Source organism: Oncorhynchus clarkii, chromosome 6, assembly GCF_045791955.1.
Source record: "Oncorhynchus clarkii lewisi isolate Uvic-CL-2024 chromosome 6, UVic_Ocla_1.0, whole genome shotgun sequence".
Taxonomy (NCBI): Eukaryota; Metazoa; Chordata; class Actinopteri; order Salmoniformes; family Salmonidae; genus Oncorhynchus; species Oncorhynchus clarkii.
The window spans coordinates 39,021,615-39,049,310 of record NC_092152.1 but is presented as its reverse complement, the minus strand read 5'-3'; the positions used below and the strand labels follow the sequence as shown (position 1 = coordinate 39,049,310).

The 27,696-nt window shown below is 42.4% G+C and overlaps 1 protein-coding gene across 3 annotated transcripts; it reads right to left on the bottom strand.

The window, feature by feature from the left end:
• On the bottom strand, positions 1-26,370 carry LOC139412060 (dual specificity testis-specific protein kinase 2-like). 3 transcript variants are annotated; one of them, XM_071158853.1, is made up of 10 exons: positions 26,106-26,370; positions 23,295-23,410; positions 15,017-15,225; positions 12,971-13,092; positions 10,468-10,516; positions 8,145-8,294; positions 2,957-3,130; positions 2,717-2,800; positions 2,411-2,497; positions 1-1,969 (listed from the first exon to the last, which is right to left on the bottom strand). In XM_071158853.1, exons 2-10 carry the CDS (start codon positions 23,323-23,325, stop codon positions 1,853-1,855), a joined length of 1,023 nt encoding a protein of 340 aa, XP_071014954.1. In that variant the 5' UTR covers positions 23,326-23,410; positions 26,106-26,370; the 3' UTR covers positions 1-1,852. The 3 variants fall into 3 exon arrangements, with proteins under 3 accessions (XP_071014954.1, XP_071014955.1, XP_071014956.1); XM_071158854.1 differs by having other exon boundaries at positions 15,017-15,222; positions 26,106-26,312; XM_071158855.1 differs by lacking the exon at positions 23,295-23,410 and having other exon boundaries at positions 26,106-26,308.
• Between the last annotated feature and the right edge of the window lie 1,326 nt (positions 26,371-27,696).

Genomic DNA, 27,696 nt, shown 5'->3' with positions numbered 1-27,696 from the left:
CCCTGTTCTATACATTTTTTTTATTGAAAGAAGCAATTAATTTGTAAAATACATGTACATATTTCAAATATGACTTTTTTTTTTCTTTAAATGCCTTTTTTCATTTCTTACAAATGTATTTAGCTTTTCAGAGTAATGGTACACAAAGTCCAAATAAAGTAAGAACTTCCTTCATAGAATATCACAAAGACCTGCCAGAGCGGGGAAGGAGGGGGATATTTAATCATATTTTAAAAACCTAAAATTCAAAAAAGTTATATGACAGGAGGAATGTCTAGATTGTTCAATTTGGGCTACTATTTGATATGATTAAAAAATAATAATAATAATAATAGCTCAATAAAAATATACTGTTTTACAACAACAAAAAGCTAATAAAATATGTCTCTACTCTTCAAGTGATACTTGAAACATCTGGTTGAGATGAGCACACACTCACTGGTAAATACTGGTCACTTGGCAAGAGCATTGACAACCGCTGGAAAGTTCTCACAGACAGTTGTTATTGGCTGACTTTCCTACCTGTCAGCACTTTTTACATTTCGGTTAAAAACTACAGGCAACTATGGGATTTAATAGCCACATGTTATTCATTGACAAGAAATATCAGATTGGATATTGGATGTCAAAAGCAGTACCGGATACTGTAGATACCTGAATATAAATGTGCACATGTACATTGCCTAAAAAAGTGGACAAATAAATAAATAGGACAGATGATTAAACATGCTGAGGACAAAAAGTGTTACATTGTATACAAGAACATAAAATACAAATCTATTGAAATAAGATCTTTCGGCCAGGTAGAGTGAGCTCAGGGACAATGAATTGAGTATTACTGTACTGTAGCTAATGTATGTAAAGTGTCACTGTGTTTTCTTAACAATAGCCAATAAGAAAAGGTACCCAATTTGACAGCACGCGTAGAGACATTTCAAGCTGAGGTGTGAGGTTACGAATCAAACTCTTGTTACATTGTGTACCCACCCACTGGCATCAGCCTGCCGTCTGCATTGTGCTAGCTAGCTGAACTGACGTCAGCAGGTCAGAATCAGGGCCGTGGCGATGTCTTTGTTGAGCTCCTTGTAGGCTGTGAACAACAACATCTCTAACTGAACTGAGAGAGGCAATTTCACTTCTGAAAAGAGGTGACATGGAGTATTGAACATGACGTCTCTCTAGCGCCTGGTCATTTAGGGAGAGTTGAATAAACAATAGAAACTAGAGCTAGATAGACAATAGAAAACAACGGGGGAAGGAAAGGCATCAACAGATTAATGTCTGTATCATCAACACAAAATACTGTCATAAACAACAACACAAACTAAAACAAAAAGTAGAAATATTAGATGAATTTAAGGAAAGAACGTTGAAATAAGGTGAGATATGCTGCTAAACAAAATGATGCCCAACTGCTATCCTCCTAGGTAAAATATTAAACTGCACACAAAGTGTGTGAACTGGTTAAGTAAAGCCTTCCAGCTCCCAAAGAGAACCTCTCTTCAAGAAGACACATATAGTATTTTCCATTCATCAATCCACCAGTCTTAAATGTGAAAGTTGTGGATCCACCCACAGACACATCTGTAGGTGCAGTGTAGGTAGGCACAGGCATAGAGGTCAGCCCCTATAGAGAGGTCATCCTGAGGATCTCTGTCCCCTGGCCCTGTGCAGCTGTCTATTGTTGTGTCCCAAATGGCACCCTATTCTCTAAAGGGCACCTGGTCAAAAGTAGTACACTATACAAGGAACAGAGTGCCATTTGGGATTCAGCCCATATATAAGTACAGAACTTCCTCCAGATGGATGGGTGGGCGGGGGGCGTCGGCCAGACCAGGCCAGCCCAGGCTGCTCACCCAGTGGTCTGCTCTGAGTTAGGGGGCGGGTTAGGGGGCGGCTCAAGAGTCTCAGCGATCTCCCCCAGTTCATCCAGCAACTCTATGAATGCCGGTCTCCTGAAGGACTCCATCTGAAAACACAGAGGAAACATAAGGATCAGTACTGGGCCTTGTCTGGGGTTTAAAACAAAATCAGAGCCTGTATACACAAACCGTCTCAGAGTAGGAGCGCTGATCTAGGATCAGTCTTTAAGATAAATGAGATATTTTGGACAGGAAAGACCTGATCCTAGATCAGCACTCCTACTGCTTTGTGAATATGGGTCCTGAAATACTATTTCTGACATATGAAGTCTGTCTGGCATCAGACCAGAGACAAAGAGATTTTGGCTTCCCATTTAAGTTTACACATAGCTAGGGCTCTATACTGGTCATCAGGCTGTCAGCAGCCATGTAACGTTTACTACAGTAAAGTTATGGTACCTAATTCTGTATCTACTACAGCAAAGTATACTGTATCTGTAAGCAGCCATGAACTGTGCTGTAAAGTATACTGCACTGTGTCTACTCACCAGACAGCAGCTGGCTGCCAGCTCCAACACGCGCTGAGGACACCCGCTCGCCAGCTCCCTAAACGCACTCACATCCAGGCCGTAGTCCTGTCAAACACACACATGCACAGCAGACATTACACATGGTGCATACGGCAGAGCTTCCACACAGGGTACACGGCAGACAACCTGGATCTATGTCTAGTCGTACTCTATGTCTCCTGCAGCTCTCTATTCAGTATGTGTGTTTGTGTGAGTGTATATCAAAATGAACAAAGCTTTTTCACTGACGGTCGTACATAAGGTGAATACAGAGTTGAGCTTTACCTGGGTTCTTGGTAGAATCTCCGGGTCTGCAGGGATCCTTGCCAGTATTTCACAGAGTACAATCCCAAAGGAGAATACGTCCACCTGATGACAACACAGAACCACATACCAATCATCTAACCAACAATGAGCTGTGTTCAAACAATGAGAAAATGAAGAAAAAACTAATATTTCCATTAGCCTCCTAAGAGTGTTCTTAACCACATCTTATCCAATGAAGGGTCTTGGTGGCATGCATACCTTCCGGTCGTAGGGTTCCCCGCGAAGCATCTCCGGGGCCATCCAGAAGGCAGATCCCACCAGGGAGAGCTTCCTCTCTGGGTCTTTAACCGGCAGCTCCACCACCTCTCTGGCCAGGCCAAAGTCTGTGACCAGGGCCTCTCTGCCCCGCGCTGTCACACGGATCAGACAGTTCTGCAGAGACAGACATGAGAAATCATATGTTAGTATACAGTGCCTTCGGAAAGTATTCAGACCCCTTGACTTGTTCCACATTCTGTTATGTCATTCTGTGGAGATGGGAGAACCTTCCAGAAGGACAACCATCTCTGCAGCAATCCACGAATCAGGCCTTTATGTTAGAGTGGACAGACGGAAGCCACTCCTCAGTAAAAGGCTCATGACAGCCCGCTTGGAGTTTGCCAAAAGACCCTTAAAAACTCTCAGACCATGATAAACAGGATTCTCTGGTCTGATGAAACCAACATTGAACTCTTTGAGCTGAATGCCAAGCGTCACGTCTGGAAGAAACCTGGCACCAACCCTACGGTGAAGCATGGTGGTGGCAGCATCATGCTGTGGGGATGTTTTTCAGCGGCAGGGACTGTGAGACTAGTAAGAATCGAGGGAAAGATGAACGGAGCAAAGTACAGAGATCCTTGATGAAAACCTGCTCCAGTGCGCTCAGGACCTCAGACTGGGGCGAAGGTTCACCTTCCAACAGGACAACGACCCTAAGCATACAGCCAAGCCAATGCAGGAGTGGCTTCGGGACAAGTTTCTAAATGTCCTTCAGTTGCCCAGCCAGAGCCTGGACTTGAACCCGACCAAACATCTCTGGAGAGACCTGGAAATAGCTGTGCAGCAACCTGACACAGCTTGAGAGGTTCTACAGAGAAGAATGTGAAAAACTTCCCAAATACAGGTGTGCCAAGCTTGTAGCGTCATACCCAAGATGACTCGATGCTGTAATCATTGCCAAAGGTGATTCAACAAAGTACTGAGTAAAGGGTCTGAATACTTATGTAAATGTGATATTTCTGTTCATTTTTGTTCATTTTTATTAGCATACATTACAAAAAAACTGTTTTTGCATTGTCATTATGGGTTATTGTATGTAGATTGATGAGGGAAAAAAACGATTTAATACATTTTAGAATAAGGCTGATGCACTTGGATAGGAACCAGGTGATATGGTCATAATAGACAACAATAGAGGTCTTTGTCCACTCTCTAATCATAAAACATTATAGAAAAGGGCTCAGTGCCATTATCCTTACAAGGGAAGAGTGCACAATGTATTGGAAACGAGGGTGCCAATAGGTTTGATCCCTATCTTTCTGAGCGATAAAAATATGACTTGTTGTCAAACAAAAATATCTTTCTCTGAGCAATTGTATTAGTATAAAACAATATATATATATTTATATATATTTTTTGGAGTATACAATATAGCTCAGTATTTTGTATTATTTATTTTATAGTCTTTTTTGCTCATCTTTATTAAGGGTGCCAATCATTTTGGAGGTTACTTTATGCCATTAAGCAGACACTTTTATCCAAGGCGACTTACAGTAGTCTACATACATTTTCATATGGGTGGCCCGGTGGGAATTGAACACCCAACCCTGGCAATGCCACACTGGACCACAGTATCCACATCAATATACCAATAACATGTATCAATATATACTATGTAGAAAATGATTATCCCCAATACACAACAGTATGCCAAGACATTTCAACATGACATGGCTAACAGCCGAATAAACAACATATTTAGGAGATTTCATTCAGCCCCTTTTTTCCACTACAGTAGTCCTGCCACCATTAAGCATTTCTGTTATGACATCTGCTTGCCAGCAGAGGGTAGTGTAACACTGTTATAGTACGATCACAGCAATAAGCAAGTTATTGAATAAAGCAAATGTGTCTGAATATACAGACAACTCAACGGAACATTCTCTGCCTTGGAATCTCACACATGATCCTCAACCTGATGCGTTCAACATTACACTTGTCTGTAGGCCTACTTGATGCTTTAGATACCTGAGCAAATCAAATCAGGCGGTTTGAAAGCTGAGAAAACGTGATGACAGACATGTCATGGAACAACTCTTAATTCTCTCCATAGTATAGGCAGATAACTGTATGTGCCCCATAGGGCTCTGGTCTAGGAAATAAGGTGTCGTTTGGGACGACGCCATTATGAAGGGGATACCCCAGACCAGACAGCCAGACCAGACACTCTTAAAGAGCCTGACTCAATGGAATCTGCACTCATCACTTCCCCGCCATGCTAAATGATTCAGTTCTGACCTGGGTTCTGCTGGTGAGCTACAGAGGTGATAATCCACCTGCTTTGGCATCTATGCTTACAGAGAACAAAGCCCAACTGTGTGTTCGGTGGTGATTACCATAGCAGAATAGTGTGGAGAGAGTGCATGGGAATGACTGAGGCCTGAGAGACAGGCAGGCAGACAGGCAGGCAGGCAGACCGGCAGGCAGGCAGGCAGGCAGCCAGAGGTAGAGAGAGAGTCAGGAAGAGAGGCATGCAGGCAACAAGCATGCAGGCAGACATGCAAGCAGACAGACTGGCAGAAAGACAGGTAGACAGGCAGGCAGGCAAGCAGACAGACAGAAATATGGGCAGGCAGACAGGGAGAGGGCAGGGCAGAAAGGCAGACAGGCCGAGAGACAGTCAGGCAGGCAGAGCGGTTAGGGTGTAGAAAGGCAGACAGACAGACAGGCAGGCGGAGAGAGAGTCAAGTCGGCAATAAGAAGGCAGGTAGACAGGCAAGCAGACAGACAGGCAGGCAGACGGTGGTGTGGAGCAGAGACAGCACAAGAGAGACAGACAAGCAGAAAGGCAGGCAGACAGGCAGACAGGGGTGTGGAGCAGAGCAGGAACTGCTGATGAGGGAAAGCAGGCGGAGGGAGGGAGTGAGGGGAGGGCCCTGTTGGCTGACGACTCCTAAGCATCTGGATCCCATTATAGAGGGAGCCACAGGCCCTCTCTCCCGCTCCAGCGTTTCCATTCAGTAGCCTGTTATTATCTGGAGATCGCTCCAAGCACCAGACCTGACCGCTAAATTTAGCATGGTCCCTCACCCCAGAGAAAGGAAAATATCTAGAATGGAGTTTGAGGGAAAATAAAAAAGGTCTGTGCCACTGGAACTCCGAGGAATTGGCATGAACTGCAACCAAGGCTGTGTCCCAAATGATACCCCTATTCCATATACAGTGCATTCCTTTTGACCAGAGCCCTATGATCCCAGTAGTGTACTATAGTGGATAGGGTGCCATTTGACCTTCAGAGCTAACTCTGGATTCCAGTTACTCTTGTAAAGCTCACTAAAATGATCTATGTTTGCAATTCCATCCACCATGCCTTTCCTTACCCTGGTCATTTTACACTGTAATGACTGCTTCTACAGGAGAGATGTCAGAAGCCCTGCGCTGTGCAGCCAAACCTCATGTCTCTAACTGAAGCAGTGATTGGTTTAACCTAACATTACCTCTTCAGAAAATACACTGTACATGTCTTATTGGACATAGTGAATGACCCTGCATGTCTGGCTTGGATCCTTTGTTATTTATAGGCATGGAAGTCTCTTCTTTCACGATTGAAAGAGATTGCACATGAGAAGATGCCTCGTCTTGTCTATAGGCTTCTGTCATACATCCTTACAGTGAGTGTGAGAGAGTGTGTGTGTGTGTAATGGGCCTCTACTATTGATTCACTGCTCACTGATCCTACTTTCCCAGACTAAGCGAGACTGGCTGGCTGGATGTGTGTGTGTGCAGAGTTGGGTAGGTTACTTTCTAAATGTAATCTGTTAGGGTTACTAATTACCTGTCCAAAATTGTAAACAGTAACGTACATTTTGGATTACCCAAATTTAGTAAAGTAATCTGATTACTTTCCCCTTAAGAGGCACCAGAAGAAGACAAAAAAGACCCATCAAACGCATTTGGTATTTCATCATAGTGGTCTCTGGCTGTATTGAATGTCATTGAGAAAACAGAAAGATGTCATAATGTATTTGTTTCTCTCGCAAACATCCTTTCTGAATTTAAAAGTAATCCATTAAGTAATCATTTCGTTTTTCAAAAGTACCTGTAATTGGCTATTTTTGTGTGTGCTGGTAATGTAACTGATTACAGTTACATGTTTTTAGTAATCAAATTACATGTAACTGATTACATGTAATCAATTGCTCCTCAACCCTGTGTGTGTGTGCATTCATGTGTGTGTACGTGTCTGTGTGTGTGTGTACAATAACACCGTTTAGAGTGGGAAGACATTAGCATGACAATGGACTGTGCTTGTTGCTTGGCTCCTCTGCATAACATAACTGACCTGCACTTCTGTGGAACCTGGCAACCGGGAGAGAGAGTCAAACGATCTTTCTACGCTGCTGTCTTCTCCACATGGGACAGTGTTATCCTCAGCTTCAGTCTGACTACTGAATGAGCCTCAATTCAACCTTATCCTGCATTGTCCACAACAGAAGAAAAAAAAAACTATTTATTTAACATTTATTTATTCAGGAGATCAGGAGACCTCTTTTACAATCGAGACCAGCCAGTGGGATCACTACATTATGCCACAGCACTGATGTTGCAAACGTTTGACGTAAGAGTAGGGGTTTTCCTGATGTCAAAGAGAGTAGTCAGTGGCTGTAGCCAGGCCAAAAGTAGCGTACTATATAGGGCATAGGATGCCAATTCAGTGACAGCTAGTGTGTGAGATGACATCTCCTACTGTTTTTCCTGAGTGTGGACCTTCCTACTGTTCCTGTTCATAAATGGTTACCTTTTGGTCGATGCAAGACAAATACGACAATAATCTACATTTAGATGGGCGTGTAGTTTTCCTTTTTCAGTGACATCCCTGGTCTACTGTACCTTGGAGTTGGGGTCCCTGATCTACTGTTCCTTGGAGTTAAGGAACCTGGTCTACTGTACCTTGGATTTGAGGTCCTTGGTCTACTGTACCTTCGAGTTGAAGACCCCGGTCTGCTGTACCTTCGAGTTGAGGTCCCTGACCTGCTATACCTTCGAGTTGAGGTCCCTGGTCTACTGTACCTTGGAATGAGGTCCCTGGTCTACTGTACCTTGGAATGAGGTCCCTAGTCTACTGTACCTTGGAGTTGAGGTCCCTGGTCTACTGTACCTTGGGGTTGCGGTCCCTAGTCTACTGTACCTTGGAGTTGAGGTCCCTGTGATAGATGTTCTTGTAGTGCAGGTAGATCATTCCCCTGGTGATGTCACAGGCCAGGTCCACCTTCTCTCTCCAGCACAGAGACACATCCTTCCTGGCTAACAGCTCTTCCAGACAGCCCCCACTCACATACTGCAACAGATAAACAACCCATCAGCCCCCACTAACAAACTGAGAACAGATCAAGAGACCAATCAGCCTCACTGACTAAAACAGACCTGGAAATGAGGTTTAAGTTCAAAGGAAAGGAACACTGCCACAACCTTACTCTCCAACCAATGTGCATGAGTAGCAAACTGAAGTGAGGAGGAAATTCTTGGAAGTTGATAAAACTGCTTCATTATTGAAAAACCAACATGTTTTGGCTGCTGCAGGCCATATTTTCCCAGATGAAGGGGCTCACTCACACAGACACACAACCCAACCTTATATACACAACATGACCAAAAGTATGTGGACACCTGCTTGTCGAACATCTCATTCCAAAATCATGGGCATTAGTATGGAGTCGGTGCTCCATTTGCTGCTATAACAGCCTCCACTCTTCTGGGAAGACTTTCAACTAGATGTTGGAACATTGCTGCGGAGACTTGTTTCCATTCAGCCACAAGAGCATTAGTGAGGTCAGGCACTGATGTTTGGCGATTAGGCCTGGCTCGCAGTTGGAGTTCCAATTCATCCCAAAGGTTTTGATGGGGTTAAGGTCAGGGCTCTGTGTAGGCCAGTCAATGTCTTCCACAACGATCTCAACAAACCATTTCTGTACGGACCTTGCCTTGTGCACAGGGGCATTGTCATGCTGAAACAGGAATGGGCCTTCCCCAAACTGTTGCCACAAAGTTGGAAGCACAGAATCATCTAGAACGTCATAGTATGCTAGCCCGAATCATGAAAAACAGCCCCAGACCATTATTCCTTCTCCACCAAACTTTACCGTTGGCACTATGCATTCGGGCAGGTAGTGTTCTCCTGGTATCCGCCAAACCCAAATTCGTCTGTCAGACTGCCAGATGGTGAAGCATGATTATTCACTCCAGAGAACACATTTCGCGGCTGAGCCGTTGTTGCTCCTATATGTTTCCACTTATAGTTGGCCGGGGCAGCTCTAGCAGGGCAGAGATTTGACAAACTAACTTTTTGGAAAGGTGTCATCCTATGACGCTGCCACGTTGAAAGTCACTGAGCTCTTCAGTAAGTCCATTCTACTGCCGATATTTATCTATGGAGATTACATGGCCGTGTGCCCATTTCAGGGGGTGTCCATATACTTTTGCATAACAAATAAAAATGTATTTGTCACATACACATGGTTAGCAGATGTTAATGCGAGCGAAGCGAAATGCTTGTGCTTCTAGTTCCGACAGTGCAGCAATATCTAACAAGTCATCTAACAATTCCCCAACAACTACCTAATACACACAAATCTAAAGGGGTGAATGAGAATAAGTACATGTAAGTATATGGATGAGCGATGGCTGAGCGGCATAGGCAAGGTGGAATAGATGGTATAAAATACAGTATATACATGTGATATGAGTAATGTAAGATATGTAAACATTAAAGTGCCATTATTTAGAGTGCATTGTGTAACGTGACTAGTGATCCATTTTTAAAGTGGCCAGTGATTGGGTCTCAATGTAGGCAGCAGCCTCTCTGAGTTAGTGATTGCTGTTTAGCAGTCTGATGGCCTTGAGATAGAAGCTGTTTTTCATTCTCTCGGTCCCAGCTTTGATGCACCTGTAGTGACCTCGCCTTCTGGATGGTAGCGGTGTGAACAGGCAGTGGTTTTTGTCCTTGATTATCTTTTTGGCCTTCCTGTGACATCGGGTGCTGTAGGTGTCATGGAGGGCAGGCAGTTTGCCCCCGGAGAAGCGCTGTGCAGACAGCACCACGCTCTGGAGAGCCTTGCGGTCGAGGGCAGTGTAGTTGCCGTACCAGGCTGTGATACAGCCCGACAGGATGCTCTCAATTGTGCATTTGTAAAAGTTTGTCAGGGTTTTGGGTGACAAGCCAAATTTTTGTTGCGCCTTCTTCACCACACTGTCTGTGTGAGTGGACCATTTCAGTTTGTTTGTGATGTCTATGCCGAGGAACTTAAAACTTTCCACCTTCTCCGCTGCTGTCCCTTCGATGTGGTTGTCCATGATCATCTCCTTTGTTTTGTTGACGTTGAATGAGAGGTTGTTTTCCTAATTGTGTGCATATGTACAGTACATGACTCAGAAAAAACATTAGCATGGCTCCTCACTTATCTCACTGGCGTGTGAACATGTCATGAATCCAAGTTGGAGAAAGTAACAATCACCTCTAATATGGGGTAGAGTTTATCTTCTTTCACACAGATCCCCAGATACCTAGAACGAATGGCAAAAACAGAATTATAATGGGGAAACATAATGAAATTCAGAATATAAACTACCGTTTAAAAGTCACTTAGGGTCACTTAGAAATGTCTATGTTTTTGAAAGAAAAGCTCATTTTTTTGTCCATTGAAATTACATCAAAATGATCATACAGTGTAGACATTGTTAATGTTGTAAGTGACTATTGTAGCTGGAAACGGCTGATTTTTAATGGAATATCTACATAGGCATACAGAGGCCCATTATCAGCAACCATCACTCCAGTGTTCCAATGGCACGTTGTGCTATCTAATCCAAGTTTATCATTTTAAAAGGCTAATTGATCAATAGAAAACCCTTTTGCAATTATGTTAGCACAGCTGAAAACTGTGGTGCTGATTAAAGAAGCAATAAAACTGGCTTTCTTTAGACTAGTTGAGTATACGGAGCATCAGCAATTGTGGATTCGATTACAGGCTCAAAATGTCCAGAAACAAAGAACTTTCTTCTGAAACTTGTCAGTCTATTCTAGTTCTGAGAAGTGAAGGCTATTCCATGCGAGAAATTGCCAAGAAACTGAAGATCTTGTACAACGCTGTGTACTACTCCATTTACAGAACAATACAAACTGGCTCTAACCAAAATAGAAAGATGAGTGGGAGGCCCCGGTGCACAACTGAGCAAGAAGACAAGTACATTAGAGTGTCTAGTTTGAGAAACAGACGCCTCACAAGTCCTCAACAGGTAGCTTCATTAAATAGTACCAGCAAAACACCAGTCTCAATGTCAACAGTGAAGAGGCAACTCTGGGATGCTGACCTTCTAGGCAGCATCTCTTGTGGACAGACAAAATGTCGAGAAACTCACCTGGGCTGCCGAGATTAACAACCTAAAAACACCATCCTTCACTGAAAGGTTATTACTAATTACATGAACAGGTCAGTCTCCATTTTATTATATTGCTCTGACATCGGAGCCTGAGAACATTGCCTTCCTCAAACACAGTGAATTTGTCCCAAATGGCACCATATGGGCCCTGGTAAAAAAAAGGGCACTTTGTGGGTAATAGGGTCCACTTGGGATTCAACCACCGTGTCTGAGGAAGGCCATGTTTTCACATCCTTGTTTGAGTAGTGCCCACTCACAGAGGGATGGATGGCCTGTCTGTGCCAGGTACATATTGTACTGGACTCAGATTCGCTTTTATCACGGCTCTCTATGCTCTGACATCAGCAGATAAACTGTGCTGTTTGATTCCCGCTGATACTGTGACCTTGCAAAAAGGCTAATAAGATTGCTTGGACAAACACTATGCCTTCACACCTTATGTAACCACCCCATAGGGGTAGATTGGGCCTACGTGACTATCAAAAACCATGCCAATTATTATCATATTTCCCAGCATGCTCTATTGTAGGTTTATTTTTTGAATTGTTTGTTTCAATATGTGTGTTTTTGCATGCACATTGATTGATTGATTGATCTTACGCTACACAAAGATAAATAACGTATATTTTTCTAAACTAATCCAATCTGTTAGTAGTTGGACCTGTTACAGAGATGGTTGTTCTCTTTTAGATGGTGTAGGTAGTCTCATTTATCAATTTTTCCTACCTTGGCAGTCATTCTAAATACATGTTGTTGGTGATTAAAACTTCAAATTCTGGGATATCCTAGCTCTGCCTGTATTCCAATAGGAATTACATATCACTTTACAAGACAACATAATGTGGCTTGCCCGATGTGGCCTGTACACCAAAAGTTTCAGACCACTGTTAGGGTTAACAAAAAAATGTACTTGAAAGGCACACTGGGAAAAAGCCTTTACACCCTACAGTGTTAAAACAACACCCAATTTTTGCCATTTAAAAGGAACAAACGGCTTTGTCACAGTGGTGGTACCCTAAACAAGCAGATTTGTACTTTTTCCAAAGGTACGCTTTTGTGCCTGTACTAACTACCTTGTTCCCTAAGGTACACTATTGGCACTTTTAAGGTACGAACTGCAAAGGTACAATTATGTACCGATAACTTAAGGTACTACAGTGACAAGCGTGTGTGCCCCTTTAAAGAACACATTTCTGAGAGTGTACAGCATAATATAAATCAAATCGTATTTGTCACATACACATGTTTTAGCAGATGTTATTGCGGGTGTAGCAAAACGCTTGTGTATATAAATATGTAGATACAGTATAAAGATAATACAATGTAACACAGTATAATACCCTATATTTTGGACTCGAATACAGGAACAGTATGCCATGATTCTGATGCCTTCACAGCTTATCTAACCACTTCAGAGGGGTAATTGAATTAATTGAACTATTATAGTCCTGTTTCATTGACTGCACCACATAGAAGACAAACGCAGACATTCCCTGCTTTCCAATTGTTATCAATAAGGACATGTACCAAAATGTATAAGTGATCATCACAAAAAAGGTGGGAGTAACTGACTAATACCTGACTATGTTGGGATGGGAGAGTTTCTGCAGTAGACTAATCTCCCGCACGATGCTATCCTGGTCCACGTCGTTCTTATATATCTTCACCACCATCACCTTACGGGTCGTACTGTGAGTCACCTTAGAGAAACAGACAAGGGTTTACAGTTTAAAGGGCCAATGCAGCCGTTTTTATCTCAATATCAAAATCATTCTGGGCAACAATTAAGGACCTGACTGTGATTGTTATCAATTAAAATAAACACAAAAGGCTAATAAGATTGCTTGGACAAACACTATGCCTTCACACCTTATGGAACCACTTCATAGGGGTAGAATGGGCCTACGTGACTATCAAAAACTATGCCAATCATTATCAGATTTCCAAGCATGCACAATTGTAGGTTGATTTTTAGAATAGTTTGTTTCAATATGTGTGTTTTTTATGCACATTGATTGATTGATTGATCTTACGCTACACAAAGATAAATAACATATATTTTTCAATGAAGGACCTTACTGTGATTGTTATCAAATAAAAAAAATAAAAATAGCATCTCAGCAAAGAGCAATTTCACAAGCAAGAATTTTGCCAGAACTGTCTGGGAGTGGTCTGAGTGGGGAGGGAAAAACAGAACATTTGCTGTTATTGCCAGATGTTTGGAACTCTTTTTCTTATTGGTCTATTATTAACAAATTTACCGCATGGTGATGTCATCATGGATGGCCAGAACTCCAACCCACCAAAGAAGGCTGATATTTCAGGCGATCTTTTCAAATAGCTCTTACACTGAAAGAGCATTATCATCATTTCCACAATCTCACAGTACTATTCCAACCTTACAGTGTGGAAATATGTATAAAACACAGAAAATCCAGTTTTTTGACTGCCCTGGGCCTTTAACCACTAAAAGACCTGCTCAAGACCTAGTCATGTAACGGTGTACAAAAAAAACAAAAAAACAGTTAGGTGTCTGAAAGGAGCTTTTTTGCAGGTAAATTCATTAAGACCTCCATTAATTGACACTGCCCTCATTTTAATTCTGAACAGCCCCCATGGTTTTACAGTGACCTCTGATGTATTACCTCACTGGCACTGCTCAATTATATTAATATTTTAATGTGATTAAATCATCACATAACATAAAACAGATTAATGGCCAGTATTATCTCTCTCTACTCAGAACATCCAGTGTTCAACTCTAGTAGACTAATAGATTCAATCTGTAATCATCCCATCTGTCTTTCTCCCCAGGCCCATTCCACTTCTAAATCTAAATGCATGTCATGTTACTCCTCCATTGGCTCTACTTCTGTACAGAGTACAGATTGGGGAAGTTATGTTTTTTTATTTTAACCCCTTTTTCTCCCCAATTTCGTGGTATCCAATTGTTGTAGTAGCTACTATCTTGTCTCATCGCTACAACTCTCGTACGGGCTCGGGAGAGACGGAGGTTGAAAGTCATGCGTCCTCCGATACACAACCCAACCAAGCCGCACTGCTTCTTAACACAGCGCGCATCCAACCCGGAAGCCAGCCGCACCAATGTGTCGGAGGAAACACCGTGCAGCCTTGGTTAGCGCGCACTGCGCCCGGCCCGCCACAGGAGTTGCTGGTGCGCGATGAGACAAGGACATCCCTACCGACCAATCACTCCCTAACCCGGACGACGATAGGCCAATTGTGCGTCGCCCCACGGACCTCCCGTTCGCGGCCGGTTACGACAGAACCTGGGCGCGAACCCAGGGAATCTGATGGCACAGCTGGCGCTGCAGTACAGCGACCTTAACCACTGCGCCACCCGGGAGGCCCCTGGGGAAGTTATGTTAGCTGAAACACAGTGGGGTACCATTGCTCAGGCATCCATGATGGAGTGTAAGCTAATTGTGTAATGGCAACTACTGTATGTCCCAATTAGATCCAACCCACAGGATGCTTTGTCCTAATGCATCCAAAATGGCACCCATAGGGCTCTGTTCTAAAGTAGTGCACTATATAGGTAATAGCGTGCTATTTGGGATGCATGCGACGTTCAATACAGATGGCTAGGGAGGGACCAGGTACCTTGTAGACTTTGGAAAAGAAGCCGCTCCCGATGAGCTCGGCGGTGAAGTTCTCCCAGAACTCCAGCTTGCGGACGGCGGTGCGGAGCTTCTGCCAGCGGTCCACATGGTAGTATTTGTCAGAGGACTCGCCGTAGAGCGTGGGGCTGGTGGGCTCCGAGGACACGTCCACGTCACAGTCACACATTCTGGAGTGGGGAGTGATGTCTGCTATGGTACACAAACACACACGAACATGAAGATGCAAGCACGCATGCACACACAAACACATACACGCACACACACGCATGCACACACAAACACATACACACACAAATGTTAGCCACACCCCTCACCTCTGTGACAGATTACATTGAAAGAAGGGCTGTCCTTAAACAAAGAGTCTGCAAAACCCCCAAATAACCCCATGCAGAAATAAAGTACAGCGGATGAAAGACAGAGCAGATTAGAACACAATAATTCAATCACACACTCGTTAACTAGATGGGAGGGAAAGTGCCTACCCTTCATGCCTCCCCTTTATGGAGTGAAACAAAGAGACAATAATGGTTCCTTAAAATAGAGAGGAGCAGGCCTGGTCAGTGCAGGTGAGAGACTGTCCAGTGCAGCCTTCTCTAGTCAAGTGACTTGTTTTCCATCTTGGCTTATCATAAAAAGGAAGATGGAGAGGAGTTCTATTTATTTTAATGAGATGATATGAGTGGGACATGTAGCCCACACACAGGATGAGAGGGAGACATTTGGCAAATAAAATGTGCTATTTTGATTTATCTGGAGATGTATCTTTTATTCATTTGTAACCCGTTGTTTCCTCATAAGATGATGTTCCTCGATTGCATTATTTATAAATGTCAGTGTGTGATTCCATCTTTAAGGTTTTTAGGCCTTCTTTCACCAAGCCCTTATCAGACAAACACAAATTATTGGAATCGCCTGTCACAGGAAACTGTCGCTGAGAAGAGAACCTCTAACAGGAAGCTTGTGCAGCAAACCAAACCACACTGTCATTGTTTTTATAGCAGTAGGATAGGCACCTATGATGTGTGGCACAGACATGTGGTTTACAACATACATAACTGTCCACCCCTTACAACTGTAATGAATACGATGGAGACAGAGTGCTGGTTCCAAGCGCAGGGCGCAACAGGTGTTCATTAGCAAGGGACCACAGGAAGAGGCAGGTAGCTGGGTCCAGGGACAGGCAGAAGGTCATACACAGGGACGCCAAAAAGGTAACAGTACAGGCAGGGAAAAGGCTAATAACGTAGTTCGGGAGATCAGGCAAGGGGTTTGACGACAGGAAATCTGATAGGCAAAAGTACAGGCAGGGAATAGGCAAGGTGTCGTTACTGAGGATGGCCAAAAACTACGATACACAGCATAGTTAAGGGCAGTGGGAGTTTGTTTTCCAGAAAAACAAACCCAGTCCTGACAATGACACCAGTGAACAGCACAGACTGACATGCTGACACAAATGTGAATCAAAGCTAGCCCACGCACTCTTTTCAGCTCAACTGCACCGCCTTAACCCAACTGGCTGTCAGAGAAAACACTTATAGTGCAGCCTTATGTCACTCACTGACAACCCATGGTATATCATAAAGACACCCTCCTCAATCACAGTTACTTTCACAGACATCCAGACTCTCATCCACCTCCCGTACGGCACCCTAGTCCCTATATCGTGCATTACTTTTGACCAGAGCCCTAATGTGGTGCACTATGTAGGGGATAGGATTCCATTTAGAACACAGTTTTGCATGAATACATGTTGGTAGATTAATCAGGCCATTGTGACAGGCCTCCTTAGTGTCACGTCGGTCTAAAAGGGTTGGGAGACAGGCGCAGGAATATTTTTTTTTTATTGACCCAAATTACAGCGCGCCGCGTAAAGGCACAGGACCAAACAAACACGTATACAAAACACAGGGTTGAAACACAAACAAACAAAAAAGCGAGGAGTACCTCGAAGAAACACACAAGTGCACAATGATACCACACGGGACGAGACCCGTAATCATCGACACAATACAAGCAGCAGAGAAGCCAAAACAACACAGCACAGGTACTCACGAAACTAACAGACATTAGAACAAAAATCGACAGCCTAATAGTGAACCAAAGGGCACATTTATACAATTACTAATCAATGGGAATGGGGACCAGGTGTGCGTAATGACACAGCTCCGGAGGGATCCATGACACTTAGCATCAGTTTGCTTGCACTTCACGTTAATTGAGAGTGCATCTCAGTGTGCAAACAACAAATCTCTGTCTCTAAACGGAATTTCATAATGTTTGGATTCAATTTGTGTTTACAAATCAGTTTTTTTTTGGTTGGTCTATTTTTAGCTTTTTCTTACAAAGTGCTTTTTTACTGAGCCAAGAGTTGCAAAAAAGGAAGACACTTGTTAGTGGGTGTCCTAAATAGCTCCCTATTCACTATATTCTACTTTCAGGGCCTTCGTTAAAGCGATCTCCTGTGGAAAGGCCTGTTATCACACGAAACGAGTTTGACCTTTGACTAAGTGTCCGACCGCAGAGACCTTTATGAGAAACACCACCAGTGGGACCGCCCTACTGACGTCCCACCTACAGATAAGGAATGTGAGTTATGAGACTTTAACAGTGAGATCAGTCCACACCAGGGTGAGGCTGTCCCTCAGGGGAACGACTCTCTTTCTGAGGAAGTTCTCGCAGATCTGACTGCTTTCTCAGTTCAGGGCAGAGAGAGGTGGACAGTGTTTCTAGTGAATATGCTGTGTGATAAATGTGGCCATCGAGAGAGAAATAGAGCCAGAGGCATCTGAACGAAACCCTTCAGCGAAGCCATTTCCGGACTGAGAGTAAATCACGTCAACGGGTGATGTCTGAAGGGATTACGCCGCCTTCACACAGACGTGCAACCGACATGAGTTTGCGACAGAGATTCTGATACGATCCCTGACACTTTCGAGCTGCAACCTTTCACACACAAAGAAAGGGGCTCTGCCACAGGAGCCCTGTGCTTCCTGTGCACGTCTGAAGTTCTGTGATCAACACAGAAACAGCATGGAAGGATCATGTTGTGTGTCTCTACAGCTGATCAATAGGTCTGAAACATACAGCCCCCACACCAGACGACACATACCTGTGGCGCTGACTGTGCTCAGTATCAACCATAATTCACCGCACATAGGTGGAACATGCCAAAGCCACTGTCCTTTTGCATTTAAAATGTATGTGTGTGCCATACATGGCGGTCTGTCTAAGGTTGTCTCTACGTTTGGGTTCCTGTTGAGCCTGTAGCTAATGGCCCGAGAGTCCAAACCAAGGCATAACTCAAAATGAAATGCTTTCTAGAGAAATACAGAGCAAGAAAGAAAGAAAGAAAGAAAGAAAGAAAGAAAGAAAGAAAGAAAGAAAGAAAGAAAGAAAGAAGAGAACTGAGAAATGTATACTTTCATTGAGAACATTTCTGCAATGAATAAAGTAGGTAATTGCATCAGTGTTGCAGCTCCTCTGTATCTTACACAATGTATTTCCTCAATGTAAATCCCATCGTATTTTCTTGTTATATCATTGTGTGGTCATGTGGGTGGGACCTCTAGTATCTCACATTAACCCGCTATTGGACTAGATCTCAGTGCCAGCAGCCTAAAGCAAAGACCAGAGATTTGCCTGGAAATCTTAACTACCAGTCAATCACATTTATTTGAGATAGCCCCTTTTTACATCAGCAGTTTTCACAAACTGACATAGGCCTATTGACATCCATTTCCTCTGTAAACAAAAAAATACAATGTTAATTAACTGTGGAACAATGTGTGTACACGGTGCTTACTTAGCTATAATCCCCTGAAACTCAAACTAATGCCCAGTGCCTAATCAAATGTACTAGCATTATGAAAATAAATCATCAAATAAAAAGTTGTGACGCAGAACTGGGTTCCGTCTCAAATGGCATCCTATTCACTATGTAGTGCACTACTTTTTGACTTAGGGTCCATAGGCGTCTGGTCAAAAGTAGTGCACTTTTTAGGGGAAAGGGTGTCATTTGGGACGCACACGAGGTGTAAGTGGCTGACTGAATCAGATAGGCTGCCCTATAGTGCACCCAAGTCATCAAATGAGTCCATAAGTATTAAATAATGTACTGGGATGAGGTGTTTCATTTAACCAATCAAACCACATCCCGACAGGTCAAAAAGATGGAGGCGTTACTTTCTTGAATCAAAGCATGGGACCAATCATTTCTGGATCGATTGCTTACTGTACGTGTTTTGCTCACGAATTGAGAGCTCCTAATCAACAAACGCAGAGTTTCATAACACTAAGACAAAGATAGTCTGTCTTCCACCATCTTTCCATGGGGCAAGAGCTTGTTAGATTCAACAAATGATGGTCACATGAAAGACAAATTGTGAATTTAGCACAGTATCTGTTGCAAGAATAGAGCATATCAATAATGCCAGACAGTGTCCATAAATATGTGAAGATACAGTACCCCTGGAAGATACAGTAAAACAGGGTTCTATATAAAGAAGTAGCTAGACCGTAATGCTGTGCAGTACACGCATTTGCCATTAATGGCCATGCAGCGAGAGCATCAGAAAAGGGCCATGCTTCCCTTTTGAATCCATTGAATTATTTGGAGGGCATTCTCAGCTCTGCCTCAAGCGTCTCTTCACCTCCATTGTTAGGCAGTAACTCTATCCATTTAGGTCTTTCTCAGGCTGTCACAGACTCTGCACTGGTTCACCGCCTCAATGGGAGGCATGGTAGCAGGTACCCAGGGTTTAATTATTAAGAAGCTGCAGTAGAATACCTACCTGGCACAAACAGCCTAACTCTAACCTATATATTCCACGTATTAGGCCAATGAACACTATCCAGTCCAGTCAAAATTATATAAGCGCGTACACACTGAGTGTACAAAACATTAAGAACACCTTCCTAATATAGAGTTGCATCCCTCCTTTGTTCCTCAGAACAGCCTCAATTTTTTGGGCATGCTACAAGGTGTCAAAAGTGTTCCACCTGGATACTGGCCCATGTTGACTCCAGTGCTTCCCACAGTTGTCAAATTGTCTGGATGTCCTTTGGGTGGTGGAACGTTCTTGATATAAATGGGAAACTGTTGAGCGTGGAAAAACCCAGCAGCATTGCAGTTCTTGACACAAACCGGTGCGCCTGGCAACTACTACCGTACCCCGTTCAAAGGCACTTACATATTTTGTCTTGCCCATTCACCCTCTGAATGGCACGCTTACACAGTCCATGTCTCAAGTGTCCCAAGGCTTAAAAATCCTTCTTTAACCTGTCTCCCCCCTTCATCTACCCTGATGGAAGTGGATTTAACAAGTGACATCAATAAGGGATCGTAGCTTTCACCTGGATTCACCCGGTCATTCTATGTCATGGAAAGAGCAGGTGTTCTTAATGTTTTGTACTCTCAGTGCAACTTTGCTTAGATGCTATAGGATAAAAAAATATATATTACAATTGAATTACATATACAGTATAGGCAGAGAAGAAATCGTATAAAAGGCACCCTTACTTTGAGAATGAAGCCTTGTTTACAAATGATACTGATGCAGACTGTGCAGGCCCACAACACACTGTAGTTGTTAACAGTTGTGGAAACGCTGGCTTTGCTCATCATGGATCAATTGTGTACTAAATGCTTTCCGGTAGCATAATGACTTTTGAGAACAACACAGCATTGTGGGACGGGAGGGAGAAGGATGATGTACAGTATGGGAGGTCACACAAAATGTCAGCAGGACACAATGTAGCTCTGTCCCTCTCCAACTTGTGTATGTCCTAAACGGCACTCTATTCCCTAATAGTGCACTACTTTTGACCAGGTCATTCATAGGGCTCTGGTCAAAAGTAGTGCGCTATATAGGGAACAGAGTGCCATTTCAGACACAGCTTTGTCCTGTCTCCCAACCGTGCAGTGGTCAAACAACCAACTGGATCTAGGGTTTGTTTAGGAATTGACATTTAGTGGGGGAGGAAGTATTAGGAACGTTGGGAGGGTAAAGAACAGCCTTGGACAGTCTTGGACGGGAGACGCTTATAGGAAGGAACAACATCATTTGCAAGTCCTCTCTCAGGTGAGGGAAGAGTGGCGTGTCATTGGGAATAAATGAAAAAACCTCATAGAAATAGTTTTGGGTGTTTAAATACACCACCTGATACATCATTAAAAAGACATACATAATATAGTGCACAAGTAGTGTTGCCTTTTGGGATGACAACAGACGTACAGAAACCTGAGGTTATCCCCATGCATCCTTCCCTATGTAACATACACTGTGACATCTGTGCGTGAGCTTAAGGCTAAGAAGTTAAAAGGGCAGAACATACACGTGGGTAAGTCAGTCTGCCTACTTGCCCAGTAATATGGAAATCCTGGTTCAGAGGAGGACAGACTAAAAAGCCTCAACCCCTCTGATTACATCATCATAAACAACAACAAACCCAGAGAGAGGAGAGGGATTTATGCCAGCCCCTCCCTCCTCTGAGTCCCCTCTCCTGACTCCTCCGCCTCTCTATTTCTCTCTCCCTCCCCTCCCCTTGCCATCCCCTCCCCTCTGCTCCAAAGTACTAACCCCCATCACAGACAGGCTTCACGGGAACCAGACCATTTGTTTCTACGCTGGTCAGATGGCAAACAGAAACAGAAAAAGGCCCTGCACAGTCTCCATGGCTTCTGTGAAAAAGTATGAAAAATGTACGCAATTAGTACTGTAAGTCACTCTGGATAAGAGCGTCTGCTAGATTACTAAAATGCCAAATGTTCTGTAAACATCCACTTAACAACCACTTTAACAGAAAATGACAATTTCCAGCAAGTCTTCAGGGCACGTATTCATAAAGAGTCTCAGGGTCAGAGTGCTCTGGTCAAGGATCAAGTTAGCATTTTTAATTACCGGTATAATGACTGGACAAGGGGACCTGATCCTAAATCAGCACTTCTACTCTGGTATGGCCCCAAAGGCTATTTTAGATGCTCGAGTCTCTAACGTGCCAGTACATCACTCTTGTCACATTTATTCACTTGAGGCCTCATTTATAATAATGTTCTTAGATTTATACTTGAACTTAGTCGTAAGATAATTTCCACGTCAAAGTAAGGTTTTTATAAATAACTACCTATACGTGGCTTTCTGCGTAAGTCATACATAAGATCAAAATTGATGGAGTCTGTTTAGAGAATGAGTCTCTGATCTCCAGGAGGATAGATGTATACAAGTAACAGGGTAACAGGACACTTTCCTGACTCAACACCTCTGAAAAAGGTTAGGATATGCAGAGGAAAGGAGTTTCTATATTAGGACAATGCACCCTACTCCTTATGGGCTCTGGTTAAAAGTAGTGCACTAGGGAATAGGGTTCCATTTGAGACACACATTAGTCACACAATATGAGAGACTCAATGTCTAAACAAGGACACAGGGTGAGAAACTGAAGCTCCATGCACATGCGCTATAATCATAAATGCTGCGAAGCAGGCACAATATTTGATTTAACTGATCATTTAGGATATAAAACAGTTATGTCTAAAGCTTCGTTTACACCCTGTGCTAACATGTGAGTTTTGTGATCTGAGCAATATGATCCAATCACTATTTGATCAAGGTTTGTCGAGTCTACACATTGCATTAAAATGTGTCTCATCCGTCCACTGTGTCCACATTGTGACCAGATCAACTGGTGCCTCCCTGCAAATGATTTGAAAGATATTCTTTCGAAATAATATGAATGTATTCATTTTGAGACAATTACTGATGCCATGAGTCAATGGTGCTACCTGTCAATGATTTTAGAGGCCGGTATAATGATGATTTAAATAGTCTGACCCTCCAGATCTGTTTACACTTGGTTGATATCCAGGCACAATGCCTGCTGACTACCTCTGGAGCTGGTGAGGAAGATCTGATCACAATCAGATCACAATGTGTATTTTAATTGTCTACACCTGTCTAAAAATGTGGCACAATCAGAATGTGGACAAGATCAGGACAAAGGGTACATGTTAGCACCAGGTATAAACAGGGCTTAAAGGGTAATATGTCTAAGGAAGTATCAATCAGACTCATAGGCATATGATTAGGAGTAAAAACAGGCTTTAGGATACAAATTCAAAGCACTACTTCTGCAAAGCTGTGAAACGTTCCTATATTATACATAGTTGTCATGGGAGAATCATAGGATATGACGGCAGGGGATTTCCATTGCAAGGGAAAATAGAAGGGCTAAGAAAAAATGGTAGTTTTTACAGTACTTACTCCATTGATTTAATAAGCTATTCATATGCATCTTGAGGATGGGTGAAAATGCACTGGCTGTCAGTCAGTACAATACCCAAGCCAGCTGGGCAGAAGCTATAGTCCTTATCCAGAAGCTGGGGGGAAACCACATACATGCAACAATGAGCACACACAGACCCAGGACTGTTACTGTACAGTGACAAACATTAGGCTTTTCTTTCGTGCAGGCAACATTTAGAGGCAGACATAAACATGAATTCAATAGGCAACCTGTTTCATTCACTTATTTTGACATTTTTAAGTAATTAACTATTTAAAGCTAAAGTCTAGGTATGTTATTTTTATGAAATACATCAAATATTGAAACACAATGGCATTGCACATCTCACTATTAATATCCTCACTATGATGAGGTTGTAATGTAAGGTTCCTATTTTCATTTCCATGTCCAAATCATCCTAAAGTATCAAAACATGACTGTGTAACTCAATTAATTTACGTATAGATGATTTAGATATGATTTGGAAAATGCTTATTTAGGTACCATTGATTGCATTAATATCTTTCTAAACAAGTGTATCATTTATCTTTAGGCTCCCTAATGGTATGTAAACGGTGCTTTCAGTATTCACTCCCTTTAACTTTTTTCACATGTTGTTATGTTACAAGGTACGATTAAAATAGATTTCTTAGCTCTATTCCATTTCTTTTTATCCTTAAAAACTCAGATGACAAGCATGCCCATAACATGATGCAGCCACCACCATGCTTGAAAATGTGAAGAGTGGTACTCAGTGATGTGTTGTGTTGGATTTGCTGCAAATACAACACTTTGTATTCAGGAAAAAAATACATTCTTTCACATTTTTTGCCTTATTGCAAACATGATGTTTTGGAATATTTTATCCTCTCCGGAAACTGAGTTAGGAAGGGTGCCTGTATCTTTATAGTGACTGGGTGTATTGATACACAATCCAAAGTTTCATTAATAACTGCACCATTTTAAAAATGTATTTAACATTTATTTAACTAGGCAAGTCAGTTTAAGAACAAATTATTATTTACAATGACGGCCTAGGAACAGTGGGTTAACTGCATTGTTCAGGGGGAGAACAACAGATGTTTACCTTGTCAGCTCTGGGATTCGATCGAGCAACCTTTTGGTTACTGGCCCAATGCTCTTACCACTAGGCTACCTGCCGACCCCCACCATGCTCAAAGGGATATTCAATGTATGCTTTTTATTTTTAACCATCTACCAATAGGTGTCCTTCTTTGAGAACTATTGTAAAATCTCCCTGGTCTTTGTGGTTGAATATGTGCTTGAATGTACTGCTCGACAGAGCAGATAATTGTATGTGTAAGGTACAGAGATAGGGTAATCATCTAAAAATCATGTTCTACTAAGCCAACATATGGAATTGTTTTAAAATGGTCATACCATGGATCATTTAACTATTTGATTTGGAATTTTAGGACCCCTTTAGATATATAACAAAATATTCACTAATTATTTGATAAAATATTGAATTTGGCCTTTCCTACTGTAGCCCATAAAAATAGATTGAATAACACATTCCTAAACGGCAAAAAAATACAGTCCAAAAAAAATAAATCATGAGGAATAAAGTTTTGCAGTGTCTGTCCTACATCTATGAGATATATGAAAGCTTAGGAAATATTTTTCGGGTGACACATATTTAACCCCTTATTTTGTTGGCACAAAACTACCTCCATATTTCCATTAATTTGGAAATATGAGTCCCGTGACATTTGTAAGGGTCATAGAGCAAAATGGAGTACACCATCGTGTTCGCGAGAGTTTCATCTTTCCATAGGGTGGCCAAACTGTTCGGATGCTACAGACGTTTTCCTGAGAAGACCAATTTCTGAGATGTCTCCTTGTCTGACAAACAGTTCTGTAGCTCTGACACTTTCCACCGCAGTGGAAAATGTGGTGGATTGAGGCGCAAGCCATGCAAATGTATAGATTTTGATGGGGACTTTTGATATTATGTTCATTATATTGACGCACAGGACCGTCTATAGACTCTTAAATAACCACTACTATTGTATACCGAGTGAGTGCATGCAACCTACTATGTGACTTGTTAAGCACACTCCTGAACTTATTTAGGCTTGCCATAACAAAAGGGTTGAATAGTTTATTGACTGATTACATTTCAGCTTTTCTAAAAACATAATTCCACTTTCACATTATGGGAGTATTGTGTGTAGATCAGTGACACAACAACTCAATTCAGGCTTTAACACAACAATGTGTGGAGTGTATAGATCTGACTTCATTAGCTTATATACTTTATATATATATATAACCTTTTCTAAATGACAAAATACTAGATACATTTACCTTAAAATCGTTTTGTTGGAGTGACTTAAACGATTACATTTTTAGTTGAGTTAGAGTTGTGGCAGTCAGGGGAAAGTGTTAGGAAAGATTGGTGACATAAGGTGGGTTTCTATGAGAATTATAGGGGGGTTACCCAGAGGGCTAGTTGCCCCAAACTACCCTATCTAATAAAATATTACAATTAAAATCAGGATTACAAAAGCAAAGTACAGCAGGCTATATGACAAATCTTAAAAAATTAGATTCGATTTTTGAATAGGAGCCAGCCATTTGCCCAGTCATCATCGAGGTTATTTTCTATGCCTTAGTGGTATGCAGCCTAATCTTCAAGTATTCAATCAATGAATGATTAGTTGTTTTAAGAAAATCAAGGGCAACTTTAGGCTACAACTCCAACCTTTGATACATCTATTTACGACATACACATACTTAATCTGTATAAATTCTAGTCTACTTACATGGTTATAACAGTCCACTTCGTTTATAAAGGCAAGTAATGTGATCTCCCAGAAATGTCTTGATTTTATTCTACACAGGATATACTATATTGGGCACCGAATTCTGGGCGCGCTTCACTGTTTCCGTGTTGGGTGTGCGGCTCTTCAGTCTCTAACCAACGCACTCGCGTCATGCAAGGTTCACAGTCTGAAAGCGGTATGGCGACGGGGGGTGAAACAAACTCGATGAAATACATGTTTGATGGTTTGTCTTAGGATCCAACTTCCATTACGTCGGTTGATATGGCTCAACTCAGTCTCCACCCACTCTACAATAAGAGGCGTGAAACTACATTATGAAATCAGTTACAATATAATGTTTTTTTCTTTTTTTTTCTTTTACTTCTGTGGCCAATTCAGATTTAGGAAATGTATGCCTTTCCTGTGCAGCCTTTCCTATGCACTTCTCAGTAGTTGGTATTCAGACTTATAGTAGGCTACCGTATGCAGCTGCATATTGGGCTTTGCAGCGTGGTTCCCTTTTGCGCGCTGAATACATTTAGTTCAACCACTGAAAACCCACCCACTTGCTAGCCAACAAATGTTCACATGGAGTTTTCATTCAATAGGGGTTTCAGAACATTTACTGTATCTAAAGCTACCCCTTTAAATTTGGTGTACCTTTAATTAGAATTTTCTTGACGCACTAAATTACACTACATATACAAAAGTATGTGGACACCCCTTCAAATTACAGAATTTGGCTATTTCAGCCAGACCCGTTGCTGACAGGTGTATAAAATCGAGCACACAGCCATGCAATCTTCAAAGACAAACATTGGCAGATGAATGGCTTTACTGAAGAGCTCAGTGACTTTCAACGTGGCACTGTCATAGGATGCCACCTTTCCAACAAGTCAGTTCGTCAAATTTCTGTCATGCTAGAGTTGCCCCGGTCAACTGTATGTGCAGTTAATGTGAAGTGGAAACATCTAGGAGCAACAATGGCTCAGCCTCGAAGTGGTAGGCCACACAAGCTCACAGAATGGGACCACCGAGTGCTGAAGCGCGTAGCATGTAAAAATCGACTGTCCTAGGTTCGAACACTAACTACCGAGTTCCAAACTGCCTCTGGAAGCGATGTTAGCCCAAGAACTGTTCGTTGGGAGCTTAATGAAATGGGATTCCATGGCCGAACAGCGGCACACAAGCCTTAGGTCACCATGTGCAATGCCAAGCGCCGGCTAGAGTAGTGTAAAGCTCGTCATCATTGAACTCTGGAGCAGTGGAAGTGCGTTCTCTGGAGTGATGAATCAAGCTTCACAATCTAGCAGTCCAACGGACGAATCTGGGATTGGAAGATGCCAGGAAAGTGGAAAGTCTTCCCAGATGAGTGGAGGATGTTATAGCAGAAAAGGGAACCAATTACATATTCATGCCCATGATTTTGGAAAGAGATGTTCGACAAGCAGGTGTCCACATACTTTAGGTAATGTAGTGTATGGAACGGTTCAGAATATTAGGGATCAATGAACGAAATCCATGTAAATACATGCATATTCATCTCCTTCAAGCACCAATATATAGATAAAAAAAGCCTGGGATATGAACC

Bases quoted from the DNA above. Each gene is read 5' to 3' on its own strand.
- LOC139412060 (XM_071158853.1), bottom strand. From the start codon at position 23,325: ATGCATATGAATAGCTTATTAAATCAATGGA. The intron at 15,226-23,294 runs GTAAGTACTGTA...TGTGTACCATAG, and splicing joins TAGCTTATTAAATCAATGGA to CAGACATCACTCCCCACTCC. The intron at 2,498-2,716 runs GTAAAGCTCAAC...TGTGTTTGACAG, and splicing joins AGATTCTACCAAGAACCCAG to GACTACGGCCTGGATGTGAG.